At 35.4% G+C, this 13682-nt stretch overlaps 2 protein-coding genes across 3 annotated transcripts; both read left to right on the plus strand.

Moving 5' to 3' along the window:
* The first annotated feature begins 982 nt into the window (after positions 1-982).
* LOC110764167 (rac-like GTP-binding protein ARAC4) lies at positions 983-4040 on the plus strand. 2 transcript variants are annotated; one of them, XM_088248989.1, is made up of 7 exons: positions 983-1419; positions 1523-1610; positions 2467-2576; positions 2710-2776; positions 2978-3042; positions 3530-3595; positions 3717-4040. In XM_088248989.1, exons 1-7 carry the CDS (start codon positions 1255-1257, stop codon positions 3813-3815), a joined length of 660 nt encoding a protein of 219 aa, XP_088105115.1. In that variant the 5' UTR covers positions 983-1254; the 3' UTR covers positions 3816-4040. The 2 variants fall into 2 exon arrangements, with proteins under 2 accessions (XP_088105115.1, XP_021822775.1); XM_021967083.2 differs by having other exon boundaries at positions 991-1419; positions 2713-2776.
* A 3556-nt stretch (positions 4041-7596) lies between these two features.
* On the plus strand, positions 7597-11743 carry LOC110764153 (uncharacterized protein At1g28695-like). The gene is made up of 3 exons (XM_088248988.1): positions 7597-7957; positions 8065-8466; positions 11060-11743. Exons 1-3 carry the CDS (start codon positions 7793-7795, stop codon positions 11609-11611), a joined length of 1119 nt encoding a protein of 372 aa, XP_088105114.1. The 5' UTR covers positions 7597-7792; the 3' UTR covers positions 11612-11743.
* The last annotated feature ends 1939 nt before the right edge of the window (positions 11744-13682 follow it).

Consider the following 13682-nt stretch of genomic DNA (forward strand, 5'->3'; position numbering starts at 1 on the left):
ACAGATATAACGGTGTGCAAATATGGGGCCATTCTTGGAATGGACGCAACCACAAGTTCAAATGGATTGGGACCTTTGGCAGTGTATATAAATAATAAATTCTTTGAAAGGGAACTAAAATCATGCCGTGATTTATCAATTACTCACCTAAGTTGACTAGCTCAGAAGTAAAGTGGAGAATTTCATTGCCACCTCTCAATCTATTGAAGACAATTTTTTTTTATATTTTTAGGGTAATATAAAAGCTCTAACACGAAATGACTATTGAGGCTAAATCAATAACATTATTTCTATCATATTTATTATGTGACCCATCTGTATTAGAGAGGTGATCGACAATGTGATTCGTAAATGTGGTACAAATAGCTGCCCTCTTTCTGTTTTGACCACATGATCGAGATTTGAATTTAAATCATCATCTAATGTTATCAATGGAATGTAGACATGGGCTTAGCCAAGTTGGCTAAAACGGATGTGCTTCTCACTCTGCACCCGAGTTCGAATCTCCCTCCTTATAGTTTAGATTAGTTTAAATTAGAATATTGCTTGTATAAAAAAAAATGTTATCAATGGCATAGTAACTACTCATGGTTTTTGGGAATACGCTTGAATATGTTGAATAAAATCCTTTTGTACCTAGTTTTAGTAAAACCAAAACAAAACAAAAGGTACTATCTTACGAGACGAGCTAGAAATCAGGTTGTTATGAACTTATGAAATCCCAAATGTCCATTTGACCATAGGCCAATTGCGTCATTAACCCCATCTTCGTTGCGTCATTAACCCCCTAGTAAATTGTCAAAGCAGTAAACAGTAAATTTTTAAGCAACAAAAACAGTAATGAAAAGAAAAGGCCAAGCCAACTAGCCAAGTAGAAGGCAAATAAACACCACACATGCACTCTAAAGTCTAAAGTGGGTTATCTGATTTTGTCACCATTTCTTTTTTTTCTTTTTTCTTAATTTTTTTGATTGTGTTACCATTTTCGTATTTGATTATGACTACGATTCATTTCTCTCCGTTGTGGGTTTGCCTTTCCTTTACCTCCTTTTGCCTCCATGACAGCTCAAATTAAAGTGATCTCAATAATCACCTTCTTTTCCCTTCCCCTCAAAAAGCTTCAACAAATTTTGTACAACCACCATCACATAATGAGAGAGAAACACTGAGACAATTGGGTTCCAAGAAAAACATCAAGAGAGAGAGAGGTTTTAATTGCTTCATTACTTGTGTGTACATGTGTAGCCAAGCCATATGGCTAATGTTAATACTAGAACAACAACAGGAGGAGCAGCAGCAGCAGCAGCAGCAGCAGCAGCAGCATCAACTTCAAGGTTCATCAAATGTGTGACAGTTGGAGATGGAGCTGTTGGGAAGACATGCCTTCTCATCTCTTACACCAGCAACACTTTCCCTACTGTATAAACTTTCTTTCCTTTCTGTCAATGGTTCATTGAGTTTTAGTTCCTTACTGATTTTTCTTTCTGGGTTCATTTTTGTTTTTGAACTTCTTAATTGGCAGGATTATGTTCCAACTGTTTTTGACAACTTCAGTGCCAATGTCTTGGTTGATGGGCAGACTGTAAATCTGGGTCTCTGGGATACTGCTGGTACTCTCTCTCTCTCTCTCTCTCTCTCTCTCTCTCTCTCTCTCTCTCTCTCTCTCTCTCTCTCATGTATAATTTACATGCTCAATGGGAATTTTGATCCTTGGTTGCTAGCTTGTACTTCAGATTTCTGTCAATTTAGTTATGTATGACATGTAGGTGGAGATCAACTGTTTACCACAACAAAGAAAAACATAAAAATGGTATTTTTGTTTGATTTTATCATCACCAAAAGTTATCTGATAATTTGTTTTGATTTATTTCTCAAGTTAAATTGGCTTAAGTCTGCATCTTTGAACTTCATGTCAATAGAAAGAACAAACCATCCAAAACCTTCCATAGAAAGAACCATGTATCCTTAGCAATGAAACAAAACAGAAAGCCTTCTTCATAATATCAATAGGTGACAATGAATGTTATACTTTCAAGATAAAAAGGAAAAATTTCTAGAAAATTGAACTGTAAAGCTGGTTTTAGAAAAAAAGAAATATTAAAGATATGATTAATTACGAAAGCAATAATATATATATCAGTTATATTCCCGTATTATATTATAAGCACTTTCTCATTGATGTTTCAAACATGTCAAGTTTTTGGTAATGTGAGAAAAGGTGGTGTGAGCACTACTGCATGAGATCCTAAAAGGGCTCCTGCTAGATGCAGCAATCATTATACTTCAGGTGCTAAGGAAAGCAAAGTGCAATTTTTTTCCATCAACTTGAGAAGAAAAAAAAAAGCAGAAAATAATGCATTTGAATGACATCTACATGTGACAGCAAAAAACCAGTCTCAATAAAAGTTTTCTCTTGCCTTTGAAAAACATTTTCCTTTTTCCAATCTATGAAATCTTCATATGCAGGTCAAGAAGATTACAACAGGCTGAGGCCACTGAGTTACAGAGGAGCTGATGTTTTCCTTCTTGCCTTTTCCCTCATAAGTAGGCCTAGCTATGAGAACATACCAAAGAAAGTAGGTTTCTTTATCTCTCTTCTTTATCTATTAAATTCTTCTCAAAGATTCACTTTTCCTATTTGCATGTACCTAATGCATATACTAATCAGATTCTATGCCTTTCTCTTTTTCACCTCTTGTTATGTTGGAGAAGTGGGTCCCTGAGCTGAGACATTATGCTCCATCAGTGCCTATAATTCTGGTGGGGACCAAACTAGGTAATCCGTTCTTTCCACTACCAAACCCAATTTTTTCCACATTCTGCAAAATGGATTGACAGAGCTAGCTGTATAGTGTGCAGTTTCTGCATTCTCTAAATAATTGAGTACGTTTGGTTGAGAATGATAAAAAGTGAAGCATGAAACAAGAATATTTCTTTTTATCTCTGTCTGAAAAATATGGTTTTTCTGGTATTGCAGATCTGAGAGAGGACAGACAGTTCCTAATGGATTACCCTGGGGCATGTACCATCTCAACACAACAGGTAGATTTTCCACTACAGCTACCTTTTGCCTTTCCACAAACATGCTTCTGTAAAAGCTGTGGCAAAATTATTGGTCCTTGTTATTGCTGTTTAGATATTAATAAGGCAGATAAACAAAAGAAAAAGAAAAAATGGCTTTGACTTACAAACCAGTAGTCTCATGTCCGAACCCTCGTGGCACTTTGACAGTGTGTGTGAGAGAAAACTCTTCTCCCCAATATCACTCGTATCAAAAACAAAAGAAAAAGAACAAAAGGAAATTCAAGGTTCTAGACCTCATTATAATATTATACCAGGAAGTTCACTAATCATTGAACACGTTTTACTTTTTAGTGGATATGATGCCCTTGCTGTCACGTTATGGTGTGTTTAATTCCTAAAGCTGAACTGGATTATGCCACAAACTTCTGGTGCTGGTTTTTTTTTTTTTTGTGTGGGTATTTTATTTTATTTTTTATTATTCTAAAGCATTTCTTAAATATTTTAGGGTGAAGATCTGAGAAAACGAATAGGAGCTGTGGCATATATAGAGTGCAGCTCAAAGAAACAGCAGGTATGCCTCACATGTGCAAATGTGCTCATGAAAAGAAAAATGTGTTTCCAGTACGTAAAAGTCAATTCTTGGTCTTCATGAGGAACTGCATATGTTGAAAATCTTATTGTTAAAATTGCAGAATGTGAAGACTGTTTTTGACGCAGCTATCAAGTTGGCTCTGCATCCTCCAAAGTCCAAGAAGCAAAAGAGAAATTTGAACATCTGCAGAGTTCTTTAATCTCTCACTCTCTGTCTCTCCTTGACAGCTTCTTTGACACTTTTGTTCATTCTTTTCAACCCTCTTTTTATTTCTGGGTGCTTCCTTCTCTTTTCTGGGAGAAAAGTGTGCAATATTCATTGTGTTTTTTTTCTTCTTCACTTGATTATGATGTTATTGGGTTTGGGGTAAATCATGGTGGACCATTTTTAAAAATAGTATGTGCTCAAATAAGCTTTTCCTGTCTTTTAGACCTTGTGGCTCTTTTTTCAGTTGGTCTGGTGCCCCAGAAAAAATAGTTGGATGCCACTGAATTTCCCTATTGGTCAGCCCAACTTTTAAAATATATATATATATATATATATATATATATATATATAATTATTTTGGTCTTAACTCTTAAGGGAGATGATGACACAAATAAACATCAAAACCAAAAAAAGCCCAAGTAAATAAACTAGTCTGGAACAAAAAAAGGCCCAAGTAAATAAAACCTCAAAACCAAACTAAACTGTTCAAATTGGTTTGATTTGTCCAGTTTGTACCGCTATATGGGAAAACTCTAGGAACAAAATGGCCTATCCAATTGAAAGTTCAATCACAAACTTAGCCAAATCCAACCACAACAAACTGTAAACTGTGCAGTAGGAATTAATGAACATTCATGCCAGTACTAGGCTCTTGTACTTACTTGTCCATTTCAAGACAATGAAATAGAGCTCACTAGTTCATTAATTCCTAGTTCCTACCTGTGCCCCGGAAATAGAGCTCTTGTCTAATTTAAGGTAATATGGATTTTCCTGAATTCAAAGGAGAAATTATTCTTTGAAAATTTGAAGTTAGAATTTTGGCGTTTTGATTCCATTGAAAAATAGTAGACGTTACTACGAGCATGTGGTAATTTTCGGATAATTTTTCGGAGTTTGGAGATTGTTTAACCAACCACAGATTATGCCATTCTTACTTGATAATTAATTAAGCAGTGGGTGTGCTGTCATCCAATCATAATCTATATACAATTTAAGATTCTGGGGTTGATGATCAGCTTCAACTTCTCTGAACAACCCAATAAAATCAACCTTTATGAGCAAAACTCAAACCCTCCAACTGACGACGAACGCTCAAAACGACGCCACGTCACACTGAAACCATCAGTCTCGGTTGTTGCGTTGGGAAAACGACAGATCGTCTTTTCGTACAAGAAAATCTGTAAAAATATTACGAACTACAAGCCCATGCCCATCCATCAGCCATTCACATTAAATGAAGATTGAAGACGTAACGTAAGTAGGATAGTAGTAAGGGGAAGTTCTTCTTCCCCCTCCTCCTGGTTTTCGTGACGGTGATGGCAAAAACCATGAAAGCATTGATGTCACCTAATAAAAGATCTCAACTCTCAAAAACAAACTCATATACGTGCTTTGATATCATAGTAGAAATTAGTAAGAATTACTCTTCTCAAATCCATACATATATCAAATGTGAATCACATTATTATTAAGAAATATCTTTGTAAATATTTGTAATATCTTTACTCGCCCAAATTAGTGTAGGTCAAATTCCACTAATATTAAATCACGGCTTCTAAACCTTAATAGTAGGATTAATAAAAGGCATTGTACTATTTGACGTTTGTTTAATACAACAAAATATTCAACCATTTATTTTCTTGAGAATTATCACAGAGTAAAAAATTTTGTTTTTATTACCATGGAGGATATAGATTTTGTGGTCCAATAAATTAATAAAATTTGATTTTTTATTATTATTATTTTATACAAGCGATATTTGGGAAGGGAGAATCGAACCTAAGACTTGAGGACATAAATAAATACTTTTAACCACTTAAACTACAAGAAGAAACAGTAATCAATGCAGACCTCTCTAATCATATGTGACTTTACTTGTCGTGTATATAAATATCTTTACCAACAAAAACTCAATTTAGATTAAACTTGGGTTGTAGGTTGAACCACGTTAATCACGCATGCTCAATACTATGCCAAACCTTTGAATAAATAAATTAAGTTTAAGCGATTGGAATCTCTTTTGAGATGAATAAATTAAGTTTAAGCAACATTTCTCTCAACTTTATTAATTGGCTTTAATATATATATTTTTTTAATAATAAGTATATAGGCATTTTGGAATCTGCTAAGGAAATGGCTACCTGATATATTCTCTAACATATATGTACGATGAAGCTTTTGATTCATTATTTTATGGATCTTTCAATTATATTATACGTCATCATTCGTTAGTGAGTTTCTCTCCAATGTTTTATAGATGTAGCAAAAGAATAAGAAGAGGACAAATGTGCGTAGGTAGTAGGTACATCATTATCTTGACATTTTTTGGCAAGTGGGAGACCAACCAAGTATCCAAAAAAATAAATTAGTTTAACTTTCCTTAATTGTTTAGACACAAGTTACGCACTCACAAGACGGTTTAGTGGTTCTTTTCAATCATTTGAGGTTTTATAGACTTTAATGTGAGACATGTTTATGATTTTGAATTCAAGTTATAGACAACAATTCTATAGCCAAAAAATAAGAAAAAGGGACTTTGATGGGAAACCAAACTAAAGCCCAATTAAGTGAGTAATTATAGAATAATGTAATACGGTAGTACGGTCACGTGATATAATTTGTCCATATGTTATAATATAAGTGAATATTTATTGATATTTGTTTGTACTATATCTGACCCTCCACTCGTACAACGACACGTGGATCTTATAAACTCGCCCAAGTACCCAAGGCCTCGGACAATCGGCATCGGCCACCGATGGCATTGTCTCAAAGCTGCGAACAGCCATTACGAGCCCAACTCGTCTACAATCGGCATCCCCTACCGATTGTAGAGAATCAGCCTCGAAGTATCCGCCCAAAATATCTAAGGACTCGTGTCAACCTCATAGGGCCCTCCCACGAGTCCCACATCGAAAATGAGTACTAAGAGCACACAAGATGCCCTCTATAAATGAGCCCCTTTACTACAATACAGGGGTAAGACTTTTCAGCTTGACTTTTATACTTCTATATGGTCAACAGCAAGAGCTCTTAAAAACAATCTTACTTGAGCATCGGAGGGTCTTAGGCTGGTTCCACACCGGTTCCATAGACCTCACGAGCTTCGCTTATCTTCTATTCAGGATCGGCATCCAAGGACAGGAAGAATCGGCATCCAACATCCAATCGATTTCTCGATCGTCCATCCCACTTGTAAGTTGCACTCATCTCCATCTATTCAGTTTTTAGTGCCAACAATATTATTTCCTAAAAATGATAAAATATCAACCGTGTCGTCTACCCATATTATAACACGTATACAAGTTATACCACGTGGTTTATACTACTGTTTGTATTCTATAATTCTCATATATATATTATCATAATGCAACATAATTCACCTTCGTTTTTTTTTTTTTTGAAAATTCAAACCCCAGTTACCAAGCCCAAAACTAAAATACACATTTCTTTATCAGTAAATATTTTTATCACTAATACCTAATTTTTTTTAAACTCAATTATGTATGGTATATCTAACCAAAAAGAAAAACATTTATATCTTTCTTGTTTTGATGACAAAAAGTTTAGTGGGGAGGCTACTCCATCTCAAGATCAGGGCATATAAAGAGAATTCTAGGCTTTTTTTTTTTTTTTTTTTTCACAAGTTACTCACCAAAAGGAAAACATGAACTTTATGGCCAATTAGTCTCTCAAGTCTTTTTTTGACCAACAAACACTAAAAAGCCCAAGCCAATAATTTACCCCAAAAAATCACTATAAAGCCTTGAAAAGTTTGATGGCACCGAAGTCCCTCAGGCGCATTACATGACTATTCTACCTAACAACCTACTCGTTCATCCGCCTCATTCTTCTCCCCTCAGAGGCTTTGAGCTCATCCAAATGCCCGAAAATCTAGCACTCTAATTTTAGAACCCCAAAACCAAAAACCAACCACGCATATACACAAAACACAACGCACACACTCAAATGGATAATCAGCCAAAACACTCCTCTATTGGATCCAATCTTGCCCTTCTCTCCTTACTCTTGGCTAGTGCTGTTTATCTTTGTATATGGTCTTCTTCATCCTACCTCATAAACCCTCTCTTTAGCTTTCAGAAACATGACGCCCAATGCCCATCACAGAATCCAGTAAGTTACTTAAATGCTCTTAACCGCTAGAGCTTTAGTGCGCTTGCTCGCACGCCAGCTTTCGCCTCAGTTTCTAAATTGTTTTGTTCTTGTGTGTTTTTTCACAGACCACCACCACAACCACATTTAATGTGGCTCCAGATGAGCTTTTGGCCACCCTGGACAAGGCCTCGATTGGCAACAAGACTGTGATCATTGCTGTTATAAACAAGGCCTACGCAGTCCAAGAGGTCAAGGCAGACACCACCATGCTTGACCTTTTCATCGAGAGCTTTTGGCAAGGGGAGGACACTAGGCATCTGCTTGATCACCTTGTGCTCGTGGCGGTTGATCAGACGGCTTACGATCGCTGCCAGTTTCTGAGGCTCAACTGCTACCGGCTGGAAACGGACGGTGTTGATTTTGGGGGAGAGAAGCTTTACATGTCTCAAGATTTCATCAAGATGATGTGGAGAAGAACTTGGTTTCTGTTGGAGGTTCTAAAACGCGGTTACAGCTTCATATTCACGGTAAACTTCTAAATTTTGTCTTCTTTAATCAAATATTTTAACCACCACTCTAAAGTGTCGGCTATAATGATATACATAAAACGAATAGGAAGCACTGATTAAAATGCTTCTGCTCTCGATGGACCTTAATTACCCCTAAATTTGTCTTCTTTTATTATTTTCTTTTAAATATTTAGAAGTGAAAGCAATCGACAATAGCCTTTTTTTGTACTTTTTAATTCCATTTAGTTAAATTAGAATGGAGTACAATAACATAGAAGCCTAGGATGATAAAATTTTCAAACATCGGATCATAACACGATCTTTTTAATTAGAAGTATGTCTTTGTATGTGCTATTTTTATATTATCTTTATTTCAGAGCCACTCATTTAAAACTTTACGGGTTACGGTAAATATTGTGAGAGAAAGTCGACAAAGAATTTTTGTATGCACACCTAATTGAAGTTTTTGGTGGTGCAATTTCCAATTGTCAAGAATAAAATTCAGAACATGTTTTCAATGATGACTTTGCATGCCCCAAAAGAAGGCGGCAAAACAATCTAGGCTTAGAAAAAAGGGTGGCAGTTTGTGAAGATGGGATGGGTTGTGGCCCCCGTGGGTAGTCATAGGGCGGGTGGGTGATGGTGGTGGTGTGTGGAGAGCGATATTTAGGGGTTAATTATGTTTATAGATTGACTTCGTTTAGGAAACTGAGGGATAAAGACTATTTCAAAATAACATGATTGATTAACCAAGGTGGTTGGTGTGAGTGATTCGGCACTTTCATTCCTTAAGAGAGGTCAGGGGTTCGATCCCTGCTCTCGTACGGAGTCACTACTTTGGCCAACACTTTACCCCTTACGGGCCGACCCGGTGTGAGTGGGGATTAGTCTGGGTTGTGGTTAAGGTTTAAAGGTGCCACCCATAGTTGGGGCCCATCCAGGACCATCTCATGGTTTAAGACAAAAAAAAAAAAAAAAAAAAAAAACATGATTGATTGGCTCATCGAAATAAATAAAAAAGATAAATGCTTGTTTATAGAAAAATAAAAAATAAAAAAAATAATTTCATGAAACTAGTCTCTATGGTGCCACGTTGCTTTCTGCACGGTATGTTGCAAGAAGTTTGGGAAAGTCTTTGAGTGGAACAGCAACAGATGGCAGGGATGTCGACCGCTCATCAAATCACATGAAAATAGTGAAAGACAACTATGAAAAAAAAAAAAAACAAGCTTCTTTTAAAATTAAGGTTTCTTTTAGGTCCGTTGACATTTTGTATACTTTCCCATGATTTTTTATTTATTTTTTTTGGGAAAAGATTCATATTTTAAAATTGAAATTGTGTGACATCGTAATTTTAGTAATAACGCACCTAAACCAAATTCATGACGAGAGTTCGACTTTTCTCCTTCTATTTTTTAGGTCGTATAGTCTTAGGTCTCAATTGTTCATAAAAACAAAAAAGTAGAAATTTTGATTTCTCATGAATCTCAACGGACACATTTCTATTTTAAATTTCAATTTATGTTATTCCATATAAGCTTTTTTGTTTCTTTTTATTTATGTGAAAGACAAAATACAGAAGTAAAGTACTAATTATAACACAAGGGAATAATCTTCTAACCCTACCTTTTGTTGAATCTTTTTAAAAGAAACATTACCACATTTGTATATATAGAACATACACACACACATATATATATATATATATATATATATATATATATATTCTATTGCCGACACTTTTTTAATCAAATATCTTATGATTTCTTTTTCATATTTCTTTTTTTGTTGTGTACTCTTTTGGGAGGAGGGAAAAGGAATAAATCCCTCACCGCGTCACTTTCCACAACAAAAAGAAATTAGTCAAAATTCAATGAAAACATAGGCAAGGGCGCGTTATTTTATTAGAAACTAGAGATGAAACATAGGATGTCAAATTCCGTAAAATGGTTGGAGAAGTCATCTTTGAGTTTCAATACACAAATTCGGGAGACTAAGTCTTGCAGGAATTTTATGGGTTGGAGAAGTCATCTTTGAGTGCCCTTCTTGTACGGCTCTTTAAGCATTTTCTCCACCATGCAAATTAATCAAACCGCCCGAATGATGGGAGTCGTGATTGACAATGACAATTCAACTTTTTTTTTTCTTTGAAAATTAAGAGTATAGGACCTTTCTTTCCCTATCTCTTAAATGTTCATATGTTTCTTGATTTCTTGCTCCTTCCTTAAGTCTTTGTGAGTATCTCTTGGGGCAAGCATACAACCTTAACCTGATTCTTGTTGGGGGACAATGACTCGTGCATCACATGCTTGAGTTGAGAAAAATATCATCGTCCAATGCCCTGTGAATACGGATATTGGTTGACATATGATATGGGTTACACACAAAGCTCAACATGTCTTAAATTTGATTAGCTTCGAATCTATGATAGATCACAAATTATTTATGAGCCTGTGTTTTCAATTCACAGTTTGATAACAGAATATAACATATGCCTAGTATATTGTATTACATATACGATAATTTTTTCTTTTCAAAATAATTTGACATATGTTATCATATTTTCAATATGTACCGTTCTAAACGAGAATGTACCTTTTATTTGTAACAGGACACTGATATTTTGTGGCTAAGGAACCCGTTCTCAAGACTAAGCATGAACGAAACTGAGGATTTACAAATAAGCACAGATATGTTCTTCGGAGATCCATGGAACGAAAAACAGCTAATCAACACTGGCTTCTACCACATCAAATCAAACAATAAGACCATTGCACTGTTTGATAGATGGTACACCATGAAGGACAATGCCACGGGACAAAAAGAGCAGGATGTCCTATTAGACCTAATCCGAGGGGGGATCATTGGGCAGCTGGGACTTAGGGTTAGGTTCTTGGACACCCTCTATTTCAGTGGCTTTTGCCAAGATAGCAAGGACTTTGGGGCAGTGACCACCGTCCATGCCAACTGTTGCCGGAGCATCGTGGCCAAGGTTAAGGACTTGAAGGCTGTCCTCCGGGACTGGAAGCAGTTCAAGAAGACCACTGCCCAGAAAACAACTGCCGGTTTAGCAGCAGATGGTTTCCAATGGTCAGGCCACTGGGGATGCTGGAATTCATGGAAAGTTCCTAATAACACTGAGAAAGCAACTCATAAGGCATGAATGGTCTAAAGAGAAAGATTAATCATAAAAGAAACAAATAGTTTGTTTTTTTTTCCTAGGTGTAAGGGTAAGTTCTCTACCAATATAAGCCTCCAGACAAATAGTTCGTTGAATACATCTTAGGTTATCGCTTCTTCTTTTCTCATTATTATCAAAATAAATTTATAGGTAATTTAAAAAGGGTAAATTCGAAAACCGTACTACAAATTAAGGATTTAGAATGTCTTATAGGGGCCTTCTCAATTTTTCTTAGAGCATTGTTTTATTTTCCCCCATTTATTTAATGAAATTACATAAACCACATTAATCAATCACATTGTAATGACTATCCATTATCAATAAAAGTGTGATTTGGGCTGTGGATTCAAAAGAAAATGCATTTTCAAAATATGGTATCAATAAATTTATGGCTCATCTAGTTATGGTGTGCGAATATATGGTTGAGTTATTTACACTAACATTCTTTGAGGTTTTCAACTTTTTCACAAAACTCCTAGAGGTTTTAGAAATTACACTAACATTCTTTTTCATTGATTTTTTATCCAAAGATCGACGATTTTATATATAAAAAAATTCTTCAAATGACATAATTGGCCTTTGAGATTAGATTGCTATACTTCATTTTATGCATGCACATGGGTGTGTTAGGGCTTCACAAATTGAAAGCCTATTTTCATTTCATTTCTCATAATAAAATTATTAAATATGTTTTCTTTGCTTCGCAAACTATGCAACATTGACACTTCCCCCACTAATACAAAGAAATGGAATCCCCCATATCATTTCTTTATTAGTATTATACTTTGAAAATGATTATAAATATTGTGCATCCAATGAAGAATCTATATATATAAAGCAAAAGGCAAAGAATGGTGAAACATTTAAAATACCAGAAAATGCCCTTGGTTAATGCAAACATGAAGAATTGAAATGATTAATAAATGAGGATAATATGGTAAATTCGCACTTTTTCATATTAAAAAAATAAAAATAAAAGAAAAATCAGATAATGGTTCCTATTTTTATGGAACACAACTACCCATTATCTTTTTTAATTCTAAAATAAATTTAAATTTAAAAAAAAAAACCTCTTGCAGGCTTGGAAGCGTGTGCGGAAAGACTAGTGTTTTCTTAAATATAACAGTATAGATGTTGGAGCGAAATATTTTCTTAGACCTTAGACTTCCAAAAATAATAACTTGAAAAACTACAGAATTTCCGGGGTGAGGGGCATTGTTAGGGTGTTGCTCAAGGATTCTGCAAAGATCAAGTAAGTAAACTAGTTGAATTGAACTTAAAGTGAAAATATCTAGAGCTCTAGAGCAAGAGGCTTATAATTTTAAGTTGTTAAAAGCAGTTACTCATGTACTCGGACTGTGTTGGAATCCCCTCTCCCAGTAACACTTGTATAAAATATAAAAAGCTAGGGCTAGGAATTGCATACCTTAGTTTGTTCATGACGTACACTAGCTTCACATGCACATGCATCCCAAGGTTCTGAAATGAGAAAACCTCCCCCGATAGATTCGAAAAAGGTATAACATCCCTTTCTGAGTTTTGGGTTTGTCATTTATAGCAAAGGAGTACTGGATGAACCGGTTGTTCACTTAATGAATGGCCTCATTTCAACGACATGAAAATTGAAACGGTCTGTCCATCAATAGATAGATACATCCGTTGTTGTTGTGTTTTAGACAGTCACTCATGCCCCTTTAATTTGTGTATGCGTATATGTCTACTGACTACTGACTACTGTTACATTCATCCAGTCCAATTCAATGACGCTATTTATTTATTTCACGGCAGCCTCTTCATGGAAACGCATCTTTGAGTATTCCCTATAAAATAAAGTGTTGCGGCAAGCGAGTCATTCTATAATGAGGGTCTTAGATGAAGTCTATCTCTTAATTGTTGCATCAAATTACTAAACAATAATTTTGATGGGCTTTGGCCCTGAAAATATATAATATGACCCAATATAATTAAATTGAGGCCCAATATATAGGCAATATTATAGCCAGAACCCAGAGCCCAGAGGCCAGGCAAGTCAACTCAAGACTCAAAGACTCTC

Source organism: Prunus avium, chromosome 2, assembly GCF_965620075.1.
Source record: "Prunus avium chromosome 2, drPruAviu1.hap1.1, whole genome shotgun sequence".
Classification (NCBI taxonomy): domain Eukaryota; kingdom Viridiplantae; phylum Streptophyta; class Magnoliopsida; order Rosales; family Rosaceae; genus Prunus; species Prunus avium.